Below are 20,973 nucleotides of genomic sequence, written 5' to 3' on the forward strand. Positions count from 1 at the left end.
GTCGAATTTATGGAACCTCCATGATTCTACGTAGAATTACGAGTCTGATAACCTTGATGACGTTGAAAGATTATTTAATTTCAATCATTGCTATCCTTTTGACTAGAAATGAAATAATCTTGAATACATAACCTTCTATTGTAAGCATAATGTAGATCTTATGTGGTGGGGACCACATTACAGATGAAAGGTTTATTTGGTAGACCTCAACATCCAACTAGAAGAAAACCTAACTTGAGAGTTTTAAGAATAGGTTAAGACTGGCTGCTTCGACTTTGAGCTAGATAGAGTTATGCCTGCATATCTATATAGAGAAGAAAGACAAGAAGAAGATGGACTCTTGGGAAGATGCATGGAAGTTTGTTGTGATCAAAAGAAGCTTCCTTTTTCCTAAGATGTTAGGTGAAGAAGTCAGTTGTCTACTAAAACTGTTGGAAGACGTTCAAGCTTGGTTTGCAAAAAAAGCATGAATATGCTCCCCAAAATCTTCATAAGGGAAAAGAAGAAGAAGGAATACAAGCTTCCTAAGCTTATAATCTTAACATGTAAAAAATGGACTGAAATAGGTAGAGTTTGAGAGGATCTGCAATCAAACGTTGTTTTCTCATTTGGATGGAGAAAAGCTCAAGTAGAACTTTGCTACTTTGGAGAATTTCTTATGGTTAACTCTTCAGCAAAATAGCATCTACAATATAACCCTAAAAGGATGTTTCCTCTAGGTTCACGTCGGTCTTCCTTCCTCCATTAGTCATCGAGCCTTGCTTGCAAAATACATTATTATCTATCCCGCAAACCTTGGTTTTAATTATGATGTGTTACTACCTTTTTCTCTGTTTTCATTTTGCTGCTTCTCTTTTTATTTATCAATGGCCGACATTTCTTGAAAGTTAATACATAGTTAAAGTGCAAAGTCAAGTGGTGGGTAATAGTAAAGAACACCTACCCTATAATACTATATTCAAGGTTTATACAGCTCAATCAACGAATTATTTGGTTGTAAATACATTATTTTGGTGACACTTATAATTAAAAAGGAGTATCCTTGCTTAGTCACTAGGAATTTTTAATCTCCTCTAAAAGATTTGCTACAACTCATTGGTGGGCTGCTTTTATCCAACAAGAATTTCTTTATACGCAATAATTGGGATTTAAATTCTTGACCACATACTTAAGACTTACATACAACATCATTCAGATCAATCACTTATTAATAATTCACTTATTACATAATTTTAATGGTTGAACATTAATTATTAATTACATGTTTGATACTTCAATTGTTGTCCTCTGTGTGTTTGGACATTGGATCAACCTACATTATATTATAGGCTTTTAGACCTTAGTTGGACCAAGACCTAGTCCACAAAACATATGCTATAACTTGAAATTTCTACATTCACCACTAATACCTCTAATATTAAGAAGAATGACATAATTAAATTAAACAAAGAGAACAAAAACGAAAAAGAGTCGAAGTGGGTATGACTATCTCCACCGGATTAATGTGAATTTTTTCCATCAAAATCGGATGAGAGTCAAATGGATACCCATGGGTTCATATATTATTGTCATGCCTACAAATAGAGCTGTCAAAACGGGCCAGTCTGGCCCATGTGGGCTGACCCGCAATGGGTTGAGCTAAAAGTGGGCTAGCCCAGCTCGGTCCACTTTTGATTGGGCTAACAAAATGCCAGCCTGGCCCGGCCCACCACGGGTTGGTGGGTTATGCGGGCTGGCCCACTTTTCTGCCTTTTTTTGTAAAAAAAAAAATATTCCAAACAACTTAAAATAAAATCCAATATAAAAACCAAACTAAATCAAATCCAAACATTCAATATTAAAGTGATTGAAGTCTTCAAAATAAGCATTCAACATTAAGATAATTGAAATTTAAATGTCATAAAAATAAACTTCTAAACTATTGAAATTAAACATTAGAGTCATGGAATGCGAAATCCAGAACAACTTCCTCTTCTTTCTCAACATCACCATTAATTTCATCTACAAAGACAAAAAAAATAAATAAACAATATCATTAATAAGTCAAATAAATAAAACAACAAAGCAATAACAAACTAAAAATTATGGAAAAAGAAATGTAAATTACCAATATCTTCAAAACCATTTATCCAATTTTGGGTTAAAATTAGTGCTTGAACATTGGAAGGAAGAAGACTAGCGTGATACTTGTTTAGCACACGAGCACCAATGCTAGATGCCGATTCACTAGCAACAGTTATTATAGGAATGCTTAACACCTCACATGCCAATCTACAAAGATTTGGATAATGTTCTTGGCGGTCCTTCCAATAACTCAAAATATCCAACTTAGGAAAAAACTTTGACTCAAGCGGTGTCTTAGCCAAATAGAGATCTAATTCAAACTTGCCATTGACATTAACATTTTGGCTCACATAATTGATATATTTCTATGACAATATAAGAGAAAAATTAAATTAAATAAATTGAATCATAAAACAATTAAATAATTAAACAAAAGAAAAGACTAACATTATATGGATCATCCATCTCTTGATTTTCTTCTACATTGAAATCTTCTTCAACAGTAGGTTGTTGAGAACTTGATGTAGTAGATGAACTTGACTTTACACTCACATATTCATCAAAGAGCTTGTACATATTCTCTTTTATGTTATTAATCTTTTCATCACAAGTAGAAGCATCAAGCTTTGAATAGTAAAACCGAAGTGCTTCAAGCTTCATCCGTGGGTCAAGAATCATAGCAATTGAAATAATGACATTATAGTCACTCCAATACTTGCCAAACTTTTCCATCACCAACACTGCCATATTTTGCAATACTGGATCATCACACTTAAGTGTTTCTCGCAACAACCATTCAATTTTCCATACTTGCATGAAGTATTCATTGGAAGTTGGATAAGATGTACCTAAAAAAAATTCAAATAAGATAATTAAACTATAAATATAAATCTGAAACTATTTATTATAATTATGAAGTTTGAAAAAATATACCTGAAATCAAATTAGTAATCTTATAAAATGGCTTCAAAAATTCACACAATTTTTCAGCTCTTTTCCATTCCTCATTAGATGGACAACATTTGTATTTTCTATCACGAATAGTGAAACTTGCAAAAGCACGACGATACCTAAGAGCACTCTCAAGCATGATATAAGTAGAATTCCACCAAGTAGGCACATCCAACCTCAAGCCCACTTTAGTATCAATACCTCTCACTTGAGCAATACATTCGGTAAATACTATTTTTCTTGACTCTGATGCTCTCACATATTTAATGTTGTCTCTAATTTTTTGTAAAGCAACTTCATCCACTTTTAATCCATCTTGAACTATAAGATTCAACACATGGGCACAACACCTCACATGCAAAAATTCACCATGACACAACAAGCTATTTTGCAATCTTAATTGCTCACCCAAAAGTTCTTGCATATGATCATTAGCACTAGCATTGTCTAAAGTAATGGAAAATATTTTCCTATCAATTTCCCATTCAGTCAAGACAGGAGGCTCCAATTTACAAAAAGCAAAAATCTTACTATTCAATTTCCAATTATTATCAACAAAATGTGTTGTTAAACAGATATACCCCTCTTGAGTACAAGCAGTCCAACAATCAGATGTTAAACAAATTCTATTATGACATTTATGAATTGCATATTTTAATTTTTCTTTCTTCTCACCGTGAAGTTTCAGCAAACTAGACACCAATGTGTTCCTACTCACATATGCTTAACATCAGAATTTATATATGAAAGTAATTCCCTAACTCATTTATATTCAACAAAGTTAAATGGCAAACCATGTCGAACAATACACATTGTTAGAAGCTCAAGAACACGCTTTTGGTCAACTTCCCTAGATCTTAACTTTCCAGCATGATCAATTATCATTCCACCCACATCATGAAATTTAGCTTTCTTTTTACACAAGAGCTTAACATGACGCAATAAATGTGAAGTGCCTACTTTACTCCCACCAATTACATATTGTTGCCCACATGTATTACATTCTACCTTTTCTTTACCATCTACCACACCAATTTTAGTAAAATATTTCCAAGCTATAGAAGTGCAAACCTTAACTTTTTTACTCTCTTTTTCATCATTGTCACTTCTGTTCTCCTTTGCATTTGGTTTAGGTTCAACCCTGGCTTCTTCCTCATCTTCCATAAACTCAATATCGTCAACAGAGTCAACTCGATTTACAGTTTCAGAAGCCATTTCCATCAATCTAATGCACCTGTAGTTAACAAAGAAAAGGAAAGAAATTAAACTCAGATTCAACTCGGTTCACGGTTAGAAGCCATTCAACTCAGATTCAATACATCAAGAATAATTAACATTTAAAAAAGAAAAGGAAAGAAATTAAAAGCATGAAAATAGGAGAGAAATTACTATTTTGGAGGTCGACCACAACGACGCACAAACGACTGAAACGAGAGGTGAAAGAGGAAGGTCGATGCCGTGGTGACGGGCAATCGAGCGTTCGGAGGTCACCGTCACCGTTGGTGGCTCGTGTGGTGGAGGTGCCACCAGATCAATTTTCGCAATTCGCACTATTAGGGATCTAGGTTTCGTAACTTGTTGGCTTGTTACCGTTTAGGTTTTCTACTTTTCTCTCTTCTTCTTTTTTTCTTTTTTGTTTGTGCGTAAGCGTAATGTCAAATGTATTGGTGTTGCTTTAGGTTGCAAAAAAAAAATTAAGAAAGGTGCAGGCTTTACTTAGTTGCGTTGCGGACCATTAACAAATTAACAATTGCTAATTCAATTGGGCTTTGCTATTATTTGGGCTTGCTCTATTACTGAATGTGAATTGCCGATTGGGTTGTTAGCTACAAAATAAAAATTTAATTTCTTAACCATTATAAATTTATAATAATAATAAAATAAAATAATATATTATTTAAATTTTGTGCATTAGCGAACTAATCCACCAACCCACGGGTTGAGCCCACTTAACCCACGGACTAAATGGGCCGGGCTGAAAAGTTACTGGTACTGGTTTTTTTTTTAAATTAAGCCCGGCCCACCTTACGGACTGGTCCATGAGCCGGAACCCATTTTGATGACTCTACCTAGAAAGATCCAATTAAAAAAACATATTGCATAAACTCAAATTGCAAACAAACATCCATGATCATAAACTTGTTTACTATCCCCTTTTAGATGATAACACATCTCTCTATATAATACTTCAACCTGAATTTGGGGAGTACTTTGCACCTACATCTCGAATGATTGATCACTTTCAGTCATGAGTTTATTCTAGAGCACATGAATAAAGTTAATTATCCTAAACTCGATCCTTTAAAACATGTAAAGCGACGCCACATTAGAAAGGGTTAAACGTAAAGCGACTACAGAAGAGAAGGAAGGAGGGTTAAATGTTTTATGTTCATGCAAATCCGAGCCACCACTATAATAATGAATCCCTATCATCATCATAACATCATTATTATAATATAAATGGACACATGCACGGACCGTACCATCATGCACTTACATGATCAACAAGTTCACCCCTTCACTCTTCACTTCCTCAACGTTCCACACCCATTCTTCAAGAAAATTAAACCCTCAAACCCAAACATTTCACTGTTTCATAATTCATACTCATCACCACCCGCCAAAATGACCATCGGCACCCTCCGTCGATTCTTTCTTCCATGTTTCTTCCCTTCCAAGCCTCAACCCACCGTTCCTTTCTCCGATCACCACCACCCACCCACAAAGAACCGGCCTTCCTCGCCGGCTTCTTCGACGTCGTCTTCCACCGCTGCTTCGGCGGCTCCGCCGCGTCCCTCGAAGTCGATGGTGATCGGAACCATCTTCGGTAACCGCCGCGGCCACGTGTGGTTCTGCATCCAGCACGACCGTCTTTCTTCAAAGCCTTCCCTTCTTCTTGAGCTGCCGCTCTCCACCGACCACCTTGTCCGCGAAATGCGGAACGGCATCGTCCGCATCGCCCTCGAATGCTCCGCCGCCGCCAACGCCTGCCCCCTCCGCTCCGTCCCCCTCTGGACCGCCTTCTGTAACGGCAAGAAGACCGGCTTCGCCGCCCGCCGCCGCGCCGGAGACCGCGTCCGCAACATCCTCCGCACCATGCAGTGCGTCTCCGTCGGCGCCGGCGTCATCCCCTCCGGCTTCGCCTCCTCCGCCGCCGCAGCCTCCGAGGAACTCATGTACATGCGCGCCAACTTCGAACACGTGGTGGGCAACGCCGATTCCGAATCGTTTCATCTCATCAACCCCGACGAGTGCCCCGGCCAGGAACTCAGTGTGTTCCTTCTCCGATCCAGACTTGGTGCCACTCGCTGAGTTCACACCGATTCAAAGTTCATCTTTTTATATTTATTTTCCGGTACAGAAAAAGAAAGAAGTCCTTCCATGAAATATAATATTTTCTTTTTTCAGGGGCAAAACAGAAAATTGTTGGTTTTCTTGATTTTTGGGGTAAACCCAGATATTTCGCGGCCCCGAGAGTCGAGACGAAATATGTACTTAAGGATGAAGGTTACTTGTCATTATATCACATTTTGAATGTATTTCGATTTTCATTTTTTCTTTTTACTTCTGAGATCCGTGTCTTGTAAAAAAAAATGATTTTTCTTTAAAAGGGTGACTGTGTTGTAATTGTTGCCCATGTGAGTTCTGTGTAAAGTTGATGGGTTTTTCTAGGACTAATCTCATCTCCAAGACTGTATACTTTTTTTTTTTCTCGCATTTGTCTATAATAATAATGTAACAGGATTAAACAGGGGATGGCCTAGGAATCTTTGCTATTTCATTTATGCTTTGGAATTTTTGAATTGATTTCCATTACTATATAAATCTGTGGTCTTGGAGCTTTTCCGATAGATTCATTACTTGTTTGGTATGGTATCTCACTCAAAATGTAACATTTTTAATTTCCCTACTTTGATTTTCAGAATTTGGAATATTTGAGGTTACTGGTCATTATAAAACCGTGTAAATTACTTATATGTCAATCTTTTTGAGGACAAGTTGAATATCTTTTCCCTTTTGTTTATCTTATGGTATAACTTGGTTTGTTGAGTCATCCCAAATTTCTATTACTTTACTATACTAGTAGTGTGTATAATGTAATGATAGAATACCGGCTAAGCTTTTACAATTAGGTGTGCTAGATGGGGGTCGAACCATTCTTTTTCGGTGTACCCTTGATTTGGAGATGGTGGCACACTAGTGTTGGTGTCCACAAATCACTTTTTGAGTATAAACTTCCTTTTAACATTTTAAAGATCTCAATGCTATTCTATTTTTATGCAACAGGGGACCAGTCCTTTTTAGGAATTTTTCTTTTTTTTTTGGGGGGGGGGGGGGGACTTTGGCAATCATTGACGCAGTTCCAGCACAACAATGATGCTTCGTTCAGCTAAGTTCATTGACAGTTCCAGCTAGGTGTGAGTTAGTATCAGGTTATATAAGAACTTATATATATATACATTTGAAGCATGCCAAAATTGGGGTTACTTCAATGCTCAGTGCTAGTGTTTTAAAATGCAAACCGCATCACGTGATGTAGTCTATGATTGAGGACCACATATTGGCCCACATTAGTTCAAAATGCAAATACAACTGCAAAGTAATCGCCACTGCAATTATTTGGTGTGTGTGAACATGTTATGTTACTCAATGTTAAAATTCAACCAGTTCAAATGTTAATACTTAATAGAAATAGGCCAGCTAAGAGGTTTATGATAACTTGTGATTGAAACAGTGAGCACAAAATTATTAGTGGAAATGGTTGCCAGTCAAAAGGGGATATTTTCATTACAATTTACAACTGTTTGGATTGCAACATCACCAAATGAGTACAAACCTCATTTTCTATGATGAAAGAAAAGTGAAAGGACTTTTTTTTAGGCCAATAGAAAAAAAGAAAAGAAAAGAACAAACCAAATGGGAAGATTTTATCAATCTCAAAATCTCGACCACTGAAGATTTTGTTGTCACAAGCATTGTACTTCTTATGGTTTGTACTTAACAGGCTATATAAGAGGCAGTCAGTGGGTTACCATAACCCTTTGTTGTGTTTGTGCTATCATTAGAGAGTGAAGTGTTCTTCCCTCAGTTGCTTAAGATGTTGGAAGGAAAAGCTGTGGTGAGAGAGACAGACATGCCAGAGGGAATGCAGAGCTATGTTATGGAATTAGCACACCAAGCTCTCGATGCACATGAAGTTTCTGATTGTCAGTCCATTGCTCATTTCATCAAACAGGTCAATCTTAAAATATCTCACCCATTTAACTTTATTTTTTTCTGGTTGTGTGCATAATCATGTGTGTATAATGAGTAGTATGTTCTTATAAAATGTTATCATAAGGAAACCTAAAGAATTCTTATTTTATGAAATATGCTTTAACTTGCACGTATGTGTACTCACGAATATTAATGTTAGAGAAATTTTATTCATGTTTTCTGCAAATTTTTCTACAATGAGAAAACAGACAGGAAGAGAAGAGAAATAAATATTGAATGAATCCATTTTTTGTTTCTATGAAAATAGTGAGGATGCAAATGTAATGTGATTAAGGGGGTCTAATTAAACATAGTATAAGTTATTATTGTAAATTTTCTAATATATGAGTTTAATTCTTACGAATAAAATAAAATAAAATTAAAGAAACATGATAAAAATTGGAAGTCACAAAATTAAATTAAAGAAACATGATAAAAATTGGAAGTCACAGAATCAGTTATTCAATCCAATCCAATTTGTGACTTATAGAATGTTAAGTCACAAAATCTAAATTATATTCAATTTGTGTCTCTAAACTAAAAAGTTCATGTTCATTCAATCAGTCTTTTATTTTTTACTATCTTAATCAATTTTTTTCCTTCAAAGCCCAAATTGAGACATAATCATATTTGGAGGAAACGACGAATGTTTTAACTTGAAATCAAAATATTGGAATCAAAATATTAAACACGAACACTACATTTTATTGGATGAGTTTGAGAATGTCAGATTAATTTGACTTATTTTGTCACCTCTAATAAAAATATTATATTTTTACAATTTGTTTGAAAACAAAAATAAAAAGAAAAAAATATCCATGAAATTCACAAGAAGGACTTCTTAGTAAATTGACATAAAATTAGGGGTAAATAATCTCTCTTTCTCCCCCCCCCCCCTTGTTTTAGCTTCTTAAAATTAAATCAATTTATATTAAGAAAAAAATATTGAGTGAAAAATTTATTTATTTTGGATTAAACTAATTTTTAATTAATATAAAATTTATTCTTAATATAATTTATTTTATTAAATTTTTAGTTTTTTTAATCATCTAAATAAATGGATAGAAAATTTTCTAATTCTTTCATTTTTATTTATTGAAACAATAAATATTTTTTTACTTCATTTTTTTATTTCCATTCTTAATTATTTTTTTCTCTCCTCTCTCAATTTCACTTTTAATGTAAAGTGATACAGAAAAATGAGTCATAAAAAATATGATAAAGACATATTATAAAATTATATAGGTACGATTCTTGCTTCTACCAATTTTCTCGCAAAAGTTTGATATTGGGATGACCTTATAAAATATCATAGGATAATGACATTTAGACATCATTTTTCTTAACAAATATCTATTCGACATCCTATTATCTCTATCTCTCTCTAGGTTATGATGGTGATGGACATTTGGGTCTCCACCAAACATTATCCAATGTCATAAGACACCTCTTTGTATACGTTCCTTTGTTGGTTTTTCATATAAATTATATCTGTACGAGAGAATCCTGCTAAAGAAATGTTTAGACATTAAATATGGGTGCCTACGTTCACAAAAATTAGAACCATGACCAAACCTCTGCGTTGGTGCTATACACTTTGCTTAAAAAAAAGAAGAAAAAAAGAAGAAAGAAAGAACACTTGTTAGATTTGGTTCTCGTCCGCAGTGAATTAGTATATATGTTTTCCACTAATGGTGGCCATGAGACTGGGGTGCGAGTGCGAGACAAAGAAAAAGAAAAAACGAATGTTACCCATTTCTACAAAATAAGTAAAGGCAAAAGTTCCAAAAAAAAAGTATGTTCAGAACAATTTCAAAATAATTAATTTCCCTAAAATAACATGTCTGCATCAATTATGAAGACTAAATATGACTTAAATAAAGAAGGTATATAGAATATATGGCATCATCCCCTTAAGACTTCCTATAAGCAAGAATCCTCATGATTTGGTTTAGATCCTTTGTCGCACTTAGACAAAAAGTTAATTGACAGGTAAAACAAATTAAATTTCAAAATCCTACTATTGTTTTTAAAATGATAAGTAAATACTAGCAACAAAAGTTTTGATTCTATTTTTTCTTTCTTTTACATATTCTCTTCTATTAAGTAAATTTCACATAAATTATTCTTATATCCTATTTAACATTCTCTTAAAAATATTGCAAAGCAATCTCACAATATATAACTGCTACTATTTAGCATTCGAAGAATTTCAATCTGTGAAACTTTTAGAAGGAAAAAAAAATTAAAATCACAGGAGGACACACATACTAGAATCAACAAAAACATAGAATCACCGACTAGTACATAAAGCCTTATGATATTCCATTATTTTCCATTTTTAGTTAGACAGCTATAATGAAGTGTTCTAGCTATAGGATATATATGGGACCTTCAAATTAAAACGTAATATAGTATAGGCTCCACTTTTTTTTTTTCTTTTTCTTTTTATCATTCAGAAATATTATAATTAAATAGGCTCCACTTTATTCCTTGATATAGTTACACCATAACAACAACAGCCAAAGGTTGTCTCGTTGGGTAATTAACTATACATGAATGAAATATGTCATGCTCTATCAAAATACATATTTTCATTCACAAAAAATAATAATCAAAATACAAAGTTTCAAAGAAACCACAGATAAAGGTCTTTTCTCTTATGGGTTTGCTGTAAAGTTTCCTTTAGTCTTCCTCATTTTATCGAACTATTTCACTTCATCCACTTTTCTCATTGGAACGTCTCGTTTTTTTTTTTTATCATTTATTATTAAAATAATGACTCACCAAGTGTTCAATTCCATATTTTTAAAAAAAATTAAGACTTAAATATGTTTTTAATCTCTCAAATCATATTTTTTAATCCTTTAAATTTAAAATTACTTTTTTAGTCCATAAAATTTATAAATGATATTTTTAGTCCTTTTGTAAAGTGAGTCAAATAAGAAATAAAAGATTTACGGTTTTTGTAGTTTTTTACCATCAAAATTAGATTTTTTTTATTTTATATTTTAAAATACGATTTTATGGAGTTTTAAACTACTAGAGTAAGTCAATAAAAAAATTAAAACAATTTTAAATGCGATTAATAAGTTTTTAATTTTTTATTTACTTGATTATAATCATTTTAACCAACCTTTAAAAGCACACTTTAAAATATATTGAAAGACTAAAAAAAGTAACTTTAAATTTTGTGGATTAAAAAAAGACTCAAATTTAAAAGATTAAAAACATATTTAAACCAAAAATTAATAAAAGATTGCATCAATTTTTTTTAATAACAGTCACTTGATTGTATCAGTAAATACAGTAACAGTAAATCACTTGAGAATATATGTACATTTTTTTAACAAGACTAAAAATTTACTGTACATTCTTGAACTGTAAGTTGTCCAGCTAGTTACAACTTCAGCTAGTTTATGAGCCAAGAGTATTTACTACACTTGGAATAGATTGGCACGGTAAAGATTTTACATTATCATCATGCATGTATAATAGGATAGTTGATTTTTATAATTATTATTTGAAAATTAAGTTGATTGAGAATGTAAAATCTTTAGCACTTTGAATGTCTGGAAAATTCTAACTGAGTTAATACATGTAAATATGTAATCAAAAACTAATTAGAATGAAACCCTAGTGGTTTGCAACATATTAGGTGTATTTAATTTTTCATGTAGAAAACTATCTCAGTTAATTAAGTTGATGGACAGAAACTTGATGAAGCATATGGACCTGCTTGGAATTCCGTGGTTGGAAAAGACTTTGGATCTTGCATCACACATTTATGTGGAAGTTTCATATTCTTTCGTGTGGAGATGATGGAATTTCTGATCTTCAAAGATGGGAAGAATTTCACAGAAAGCAGGGAAGAAGCTATTGGAGTGCTGCAGAAGGCTAGAAATTGTGATTAGTAAATTCCAAAATTTTTAGTTGTTATAGAACAACCTAAACTCTTTAATATTCCTAATTAATCTAAGCTAAACATGTTCAAATTACCTTTTTAAAAAAGTTATAAAAATAGCTTACGACATAAAAAGCAAAAATGGTGCTTCCCAATTATCTCTGGTTATCACATATGAAGAATAAAATATTGTCGACGTACTTCTGTTTCTAGTTACTTGTAAGCAGTTTGATGACACTAACGAACAAAGTACATATTTGGTCACTTTACTACTCATATTTTGATAAAACTAAACACACATGATTCAGTGGCAGATCTTGATCGGCAAATTATTCTGAGGGGAGCAAATAATTAAATAAATAAATTTAAAATGATTTACAAAGTTATATATAATTTTTTTCTTATATACACTTGTTCAATGGAGAAATTTTTTTGGAGGGACCATGACTACTCTCGCTCTCACGAAAGATCAGTCACTACACACATAATTTTAACCATTTTAAAAAAATATATTTGGTTATTATGCAAACACCTTGAGAAAGATAGGAAGAGAAAAAAAATTATTGATTTTTATTAATAATATGATGTGTTAAAAAGAGAAATAAAAAGAAAGAAGAAATATCAATGAAGTGTTAGCATTATTGGAATTTCTAAATATCAATACTCTAACCATTTATGGATGGTTGCATTGTCAAATTTAACTCTTTCACATACTCATCCCTTAATGTGTCATCCTTTATATGTAAATAGAAAATGTATATTGTACGTGAGAGTCTTTTTTATACAAGAGTAAGAAAAATGAATATTTACTATTAGATCTTACATAAATGGTTAATATTAAAATGTGAATTTTTGAATTAAAGTTACATAATTTTTTTAAATAGTATATTACATTAAGTCTTAATTATCTATATATAATTTAAAGTTTTTTACACTATACTATTTATTAGCTCTCTCTCTCTATACATTTTTTTATTTATAATGAGAGATAAGATAATCAAATCTTAAACATTGGATTTCACATAAGTGGTTAGCATTAGAAATTATTTAAAGGATATCTTAAAAGAAGAATCACTGATAAATTTCTAATCTTGATCTTTTATATATATATATATATATATATATATATATATATATATATAATTTTATGGTTAAAATTCACCCGTATCACTCTTATAAATATAGAGCATCTTTTACCTGTTAAGCATGTAGTGGTTCATTATTCATAGGAACACAGTAGAAACTCTGGTTTCATCGGGTAAACGAGCTATCCGATAAATTAAGGAACTCCAATAGCTGTATAATCAAATAGAATAAACACTAGAGAATAAACTAAACTCTTGAAGTAAAGGAGGATATTGATTTTGTTGAACTGATGTTCTAATGCTCTTAATTGATATTGGTCATTACATAAGGAAGTGGTAATCTACATCCCAAGGATTACCCCCGATATATAAACATATTGTTTCTAAACCTCAGGATGCAGATTACCTGATCCTAAACCAATACTGACTCTTCCAAGAAGGTTTGAACCAATGACAGTACATAGAAGAATGTTGGGTGGATTGAGTTGAGAGGCCTGTTTTGTTTCAGAAATTTATAGTTGTTCTTAAAGTTATGAAACTATTCTTTCTAAATTTAATATTGATTACAAAAAATATTAATTGCAGCAGCCTCTAACTAAGAATCATTTTTTGATCAGTAAAAGAATCATTTACATATTTTTTTTTAATCAAAATATAGATCTTTTCCTTGAGCATAACTGTTGGATTCTGAGATGAATATTATATATATTTTTCAATTGCTGCCTTTAAATGTTATCTGGTGTATTATTAGAGGCTAGTTGAAGTTTCTTTTTTAAATTATTCATAGTAATTTTTATTTTATTATCTTTTTTATTTTTAAAAAACATTGTTGAAAAGATTGGAAATATTAATATATCTAATTTATGTATTTAATGAAAATTAACTTTGCTGATAGAATTTCATTGAATATATATAACACCTAATTAGTGATGAAAGTATTCCAGCACTCTGCACACCCAAACTCTGCTCAAAAACCTGTTGTCTAGTGCATGAGTTATATTATGTTTTTTTTTTATTCTGAAATTATTTTATGCTTATTTCAAACGAATAAAGACATGTAGCCTTGTAGCCAGTAGGTTCCATCCCAGCCAGAAAAGAATAAAAGAAAGAAAAGAGATTTTTATTACACAATTATACTTTTTCACTTTTTTATACATCAAAGTATCTCTCTCACAATTATATACATAACTATCCCTCTTTAGTGTAGTCACTGTGAATTCGGGAATGAGGTACCCGAATTCACACTTGTTTTTCCAAATTACTTTTTGCATCCCCTTCAGAATTCGTTAATACCAAAACTAATTCTGAACGTGTTTTTTTTTTTTTATTTTGCTTTTTTATTTTGAATTCTTTCTTTGTATATTTTGTTTAATTTTTTTAATAATACAAATAAAATAATAATTAGTAATATTTTAAATATTATATTTTAATAATATAAATAAATAAAATAATTGTTAAATATTAACATATAATATAACTAATTGAAATAATAATTATTGATAATTAGTAATATTTTTTTAAAAATAGTGTATCCCAACAAATAAATAATATTATGAGTAGAGACAAACACTAATAAAATTAACAATGCATTATGGGTCGTTGGTTGTCGTCGATGTTATCTTAATTATACCTTATTTGTTACAAAAGATGAAGCTGTGCAGGATTCCTAACAGATGAATAGTAACCTCATTCATATTAATGCATTATGAGTCATTGATTGTTGTCTGTATTATTTTTGCCACTACTTTCTGTCACAAAAAAAAAATGAAACTATGCAGGATTTGTGACGGGTAAATAGTAACATCGTTAACGTCAATGCGTTTTGGGTTGTTGATTGTTATCTGTGTTATCTCAACTACTACGTTTCTGCCACAAAAGATGAAACTCTAGAGGATTTATAACAGGTTAATAGTAACATCGTGAAACATGAAAACAAATATTAGTGTTGAGATGAGATTATTTTATGTTTTTGGGCACTTTTTTATGCATTTTTACTTGAAAGTTGTATTATTGACTTCATTGACATGAAAATTATAGGAATGAATCATTATTTGAACAAAAATAACTAATATATATAATCATATAGGTGCAAAAAGTTATCCTCATGGAATGAAATTTTGAAGTAAAGGTGATTTTTTCTTATTTTTGAGCATTTTTTTATGCATTTATAGATTGATTGGAGTCTTGAAAGTTGAATTATCAACTTCATTAACATGAAAATTATGGGAATGAATTATTATTTGAACCAAAATAATGGATACACATAACCACACAAGGGTCAAAAGTTTCCCCCATGGAATGAAATTTTGAAGCAAAGGCAATTTTTCTTGTTTTGGATACTTTATTATGTATTTTTAGGTTGATTGGAGTTCTTAGAGTTTTATCATCGGCTTCATCAATATGAAAGCTATGGGAAAAAATCTTTATTTGGACTAAAATAACTAATACACATTACCATATATAAGTGTCAAAAGTTGCCTGAAGCAAAGGTGATTTTTTCCCCTAAAAATGATTCAAATAGGTGTTGAGAAACTTTGCCAATAAATTTTGAATAGCAACAAATTAACATATTAACATAAGTAAATTACATAAACAAAAAATACTAACAATGATTTTTCAATCCCCTAGTTGCTAAAAACAAAAGCAAAATAAACAATTAATCGCCAAAGTAGGATCCAGTAGCACAACATTTAGGCTTCCTCATGCAACATAGATTTTGGCAAGATTGTTCTTGTTCTTGTTCTTGTTCTTGTCCATTGTCAACAAGTTCATTATGTGGTTGATCAAAATCCTGAGTGATATATAAACTAAATGATGGTGGAGTAAAACTCACATGTCTCTCATTCAATGACAAACTATCACCCTTGTTTCGGGGATACAATGTTTACATATATACAACAACTGACTCTAGGGTTCCTAGATTTGCACCAAACAAATTGTTGTAAAATTTTGTAGCTTTGGATGTAAACAATTGTGGATCATTTTCAAATGTTGCATATGATTGTTATTCGGACGGAGACAATGCAAAAAATTGAAAAGGTGGCTCCATGTCATAATTGGGCATGGTGTCAGTAACAGATGTATTTTGTTGTGGAGGTGCATTACACATTCGTGCACACTGTTGATGATGATGATGTGCTTCAAGGTCTTCGTTCAACATGTCATCTGGATCATTGTTGTTGGGTTGTGGATTTATGTTCCTTGGTTGTACCAAATTAATACGGTACCATTGAAGGTATTCAGGGGTGTGATTTACAAGTCCCTGCATAGGTTGCCCTACAAGACTTTTTCTTGTATTTCATTCTAGAACCTTATTCACTTAGCAAGTTTTTTTCCCGTTCTCGTCAATGTTTCCACATGTCCACCTTGTGTAATTTACTTAAGTTTTTCAGTGGTTTCAATACATCCTGGCATAAATCGAATTGGAGCTTCACTTGGCCTGTTTGTTGCCAGACAACCACTACATAGTAAACAAATGCAGTGCATGCAATCCATGTGTGAATCATTAAATGCTTGCGGTGACATTGTTTGGACATAAGGAAGATATGACATCCCAAGAAACTGTAATATTAAATAATATTATTACAATGTATGAAACATCATTAAGTTCTGTAATATTAATTTATACATAATTGTCATAAATTATACCTAACCATGGCTCATGTAATTATTTCTTTCTTTGAAATCAATAACATCAGCGTGAGAAGTTCAAGCAAAATGTAACTCATGCTCGCTCCACTTAAGTACTAGTGGATACATTGGTTGTCTATTGCATTATGGTGCAACGAATGAAATACGATATCATCCTCAAAACTATAACAATGATGTACACCCACCTATGAATCTAGCATCAACTTTTGTTGTCAGACACATTTATCTATAGAGTGCAGCTAAACAAGCGGAGCCCCAACTATATCTACCTGCATGCCTAAGATTTTTTAATAGAGTTAAATACATTAGGTGAACTTTGTTATTTGTTTTATCAAGCATGAATATCCTTTCACCCAATCAATCCAAGAATGTATGATCTGTGATGGGTTTCTAATTGTTGTTATGGTAAAGGTGACATTGTCACGCAACTATTTTAGTTTGATCACCAACCCTACTATCGCATTGCCTTAGTGGAAAAACACCTAGATAAGAATGACACATGTCTTCCTAGCCTAAATAAGTTGGTCCAATCACTTGTTTTCCATCGACACGTAGTCCTAGTTGAAGTGCCACGTCTTTTAACATTATTGTGCATTCTCCCACTAGAAGGTGGAAAATGTGTCTTAGGTATTCATCTTTCTGCGAGCTCGGTTACAAAATGCTAATCAATCTTGAAGTGCCTAAGCTTTGCTACTTGAGCAAAGCTAGCTTTGTTAGGGTACACCATGATTGAGCCCAAATTTTCTTATTACTTCAACAATGTAATGAAAGAAAATAAGCAAGCGATTGAATGACTAGAGAAGATCCCAAAAGAAAAATGGACTACTGGTTGGGACAGTGGGCGACAATGGAGTCACATGACAACCAATCTTGTTGAGGCCATGAATTCAATGTTGAAAGAAACAATGAGTCTCCCAATCTTTGTGTTGGTCAATAGTACTTATGAAAGATGCAACAAATACTTTGTCAAGAGGGGCAGGGAAGCCATAACAATGATGGCACCAGATAAAGAATTGGTAGACAATGTTGACAACATCATTGAGCCCGAAGAAAAAAAAGGCTAACTCCATGCGTGTAATTGAGTTCAATAGGCAAAGTAATATTTTCATAGTGGAAGAATCGCTAAATCCAAGACAACGACATCTTCTAGAAAAAAATTGATGTACACATGCCATATTCAGATACAATTGTAGCATGTATGTATGTTCATATTGATTACAAATAATTAATCAATGATGTTTTCAAGCTCAATTATGTGTCCAATGTTTCCAATGGATCATTTGACCAAATGAAACATGCATCATATTGGCCAAAATATGAAGGACCAATTATGCGTCATGATCGAGAAATGCAGAGGAAAAAAAGGGTCGCCCAAGATCAACCCGTATACACATTGGAATGGACCAAAGAGAAAGGGAGCAACTAAAGCGTTATTCATTGTGCAGAACTGTTGGTCCTTCCAAAAACAAATGTCCAAATAATCGGAGAAACACAAGTCAAAGTCGTCAACGTACCCATTAAATTGTTGTTGAAATGTTTAATAACTTATGTTGTTCTTGTTTGTGTCTACAAATTATCACAAATGCTAATTATTTATTTTGTCAGTGTTTATATCTACTCATAATATTATTTACCTATCTATTGTCAATTTTTTTTAAATATAAGTAATTATTCATAATTATTCTTACAATTAGTTAATTAGTTACATTATATATTAAAAATTATATTATTAAATAGAATAATTAAATATATTACTAATTAATTAAAAAAATTAGAAAATAAAAATAATCAAAAAAAAAAACTTGTTTAGAATTTGAGTTTGGAAATATCAAATTCTAAACGGAAGTCTGCAAAAAGTAAAAAACAAGGTGTGAATTAGGGACTCAAAGGTATTTGTCTCTACTCATGATATTATTTGAATGTTGTAATAAAATAATTTTTAAAAAATATTACTAATTATTAATTCAATTAGTTACATTATAGGTTAATATTTAACAATTATTATATTTATATATATTATTAAATATAATATTTAGTAATATTACTAATTACTATTATTTTATTAATACTATTAAAAAATTTAAACAAAATATATAAAGAAAGAGTTAAAAAAAGAAAAATAAAAAAATAATGCGTTTAGAATTTGGGTTTGGTATTACCGAATTCTGAAGGGATGCAAAAAGTCATTTGGAAAAACAAGTGTGAATTCGAATCCCCCATTCTCGAATTCACAGTGACTACAGTTAAAAACGAATAATTGTGTATATAATTGTGAAAGAGGGATACTCTGGTGTATAAAAATAATGAAAAGGTGCAATTGTGTAAAAAAATCAATGAAAGATACCTTGGTTTGGCATCAACTAAAATATAATTCGTGTGGTCAGTGAAAGGTGCAATTAACAAAAGGTACATGTAATTCGTGTGGTCAGTACTGGGAACATTTGATAAAAAAGATACGATAGATTAGATTCTAAATTTGCTTTTTAATCTGATTTCATGAGATGAAAAGTTAAGCTGTCTGTTTTCCATTTTATCATTCTGATTTACTTAAATGCACCAAATACACTGATTTTAACTGTATGGAATCTGAATTCCATCAACTAGCTCGATAATATTTATCTTAATTTGATAACTTTTAACGTAAGGGTTTTTGAAGTTATTATGCGCATATTGTTTATGTTATTTTTTTACAAAAATGTCATTCGTTCCTTGGGTACATATTACTATATTATTTCTTATGTGAAATGGACTGAGGTCCAATATTTCAAGGCATTTATATCCTAAACTTTCATTATTACATCAAACACTTCCCGTTACATTTTGAAATACAAATTTGCATTCTACAATAAGTTTTTTTTGAAATGTAATGAAAGGTGCATGATGTAATAATAGGTTATACAATACAATAGCCATGTTTCAATCAAGCTAGCCCAATAGATGGAGGCCAATCCAAAATTGCTAAGTTGAAGCGTTGACAAAGTTGACACTGTCAGGACATGCTAGGTGCACCCAGCAATTAGGTGAATGGGCAAAATTGCCCTTGTATTAAAAAAATAATTCCTTCTTTCAGAAGAAGGTTCTTCCGGTAAAATAATTTATTCTATCAGAAGAACCTTCTTCTGAAGAAGTTACCGGAAGAAGTTCTTCCGGTAACTTTTCCGGAAGAAGGTTCTTTCGGATGAAAAATTTGTTCTACCGAAAGAACCTTCTTCCGGAGAAGCTACCGGAAGAAGGTTCTTTCGGTAGAACAAATTGTTCATCCGGAAGAACCTTTTTCCGGAAAATTTTCGAAAGAAGGTTCTTCCGGTAGAACAAATTGTTCATCCGGAAGAACCTTCTTCCGAAAGAAGGTTCTTCCGGAAAGCTTCCGAAAAAAGGTTCTTCCGGTAGAACACAAATTCTTCTTCCGGAAGATTTTCGAAAGAACCTTCTTCCGAAAGAAGAAATTATTTTTTTTAACGCAAATGCAATTTTGCCCATTCACCTAATTGCTGGGTGCACCAGCAATGTTGCTGGGTGCACCTAGCATGTCCCGACACTGTCTAACTTAAGACAAGATTATTACAATGTACTTAGATATAGGAAAACCACTTTTTTATAGCTGTGATATAGAAAAACAACTTCGGCTTGGAGTAAATTTATAGTGTTTTATTTTAGAATAGGATAACATTACTTTTCGGAGGCCCTGGGCCATATGTCACTCGATAAAGCCCATCCCGAGCATCCCATAAATATAGCCTATGTTAATGTTAACAATGGCATTTAGCGACTGAAGGTATTAATATTAATAGCTAATGACAATTGATTTAGAGAAATAACTGGTGAGTAACCCGTCCGTGCGCACGAGTTGCTCCGTTAGGCTCTGCTATATATATATTTTTTTATTTTAGTAGTGAAATCGTGATTAGATTAAGAAGTAAACTTTTTTTTTAATATTAGAAAAATTACAATTTGAGATAAATTAATAATAGAAATTAATAATACAAAATAGACCTTAGTTGGGGTGTATTAAAGTTTTAATAGATATAGGAATGACAATAAGTTGAACGTAAATATATAATT

General features: G+C 32.0%; 2 protein-coding genes and 1 non-coding gene across 3 annotated transcripts; 2 read left to right on the forward strand and 1 right to left on the reverse strand.

Moving 5' to 3' along the window:
* The first annotated feature begins 5,100 nt into the window (after nucleotides 1-5,100).
* LOC100783029 (protein MIZU-KUSSEI 1) lies at nucleotides 5,101-6,698 on the forward strand. The gene has a single exon (XM_003530186.5). The coding sequence runs from the start codon at nucleotides 5,476-5,478 to the stop codon at nucleotides 6,325-6,327; it is 852 nt and encodes a 283-aa protein (XP_003530234.2). The 5' UTR covers nucleotides 5,101-5,475; the 3' UTR covers nucleotides 6,328-6,698.
* A 1,361-nt stretch (nucleotides 6,699-8,059) lies between these two features.
* LOC100527181 (uncharacterized) lies at nucleotides 8,060-12,331 on the forward strand. Its single transcript, NM_001249153.2, is given in 2 exon segments — nucleotides 8,060-8,251; nucleotides 11,985-12,331. Coding segments are annotated over 2 exon segments (339 nt in total). The 5' UTR covers nucleotides 8,060-8,113; the 3' UTR covers nucleotides 12,186-12,331.
* Nucleotides 12,332-13,587: 1,256 nt separating this feature from the next.
* On the reverse strand, nucleotides 13,588-13,675 carry MIR2111E (microRNA MIR2111e). The gene has a single exon (NR_126690.1). It is a non-coding gene; the product is annotated as a microRNA MIR2111e (primary transcript).
* Nucleotides 13,676-20,973: the final 7,298 nt, after the last annotated feature.

The sequence above is a fragment of the Glycine max genome, chromosome 7 (assembly GCF_000004515.6).
Source record: "Glycine max cultivar Williams 82 chromosome 7, Glycine_max_v4.0, whole genome shotgun sequence".
Taxonomy (NCBI): domain Eukaryota; kingdom Viridiplantae; phylum Streptophyta; class Magnoliopsida; order Fabales; family Fabaceae; genus Glycine; species Glycine max.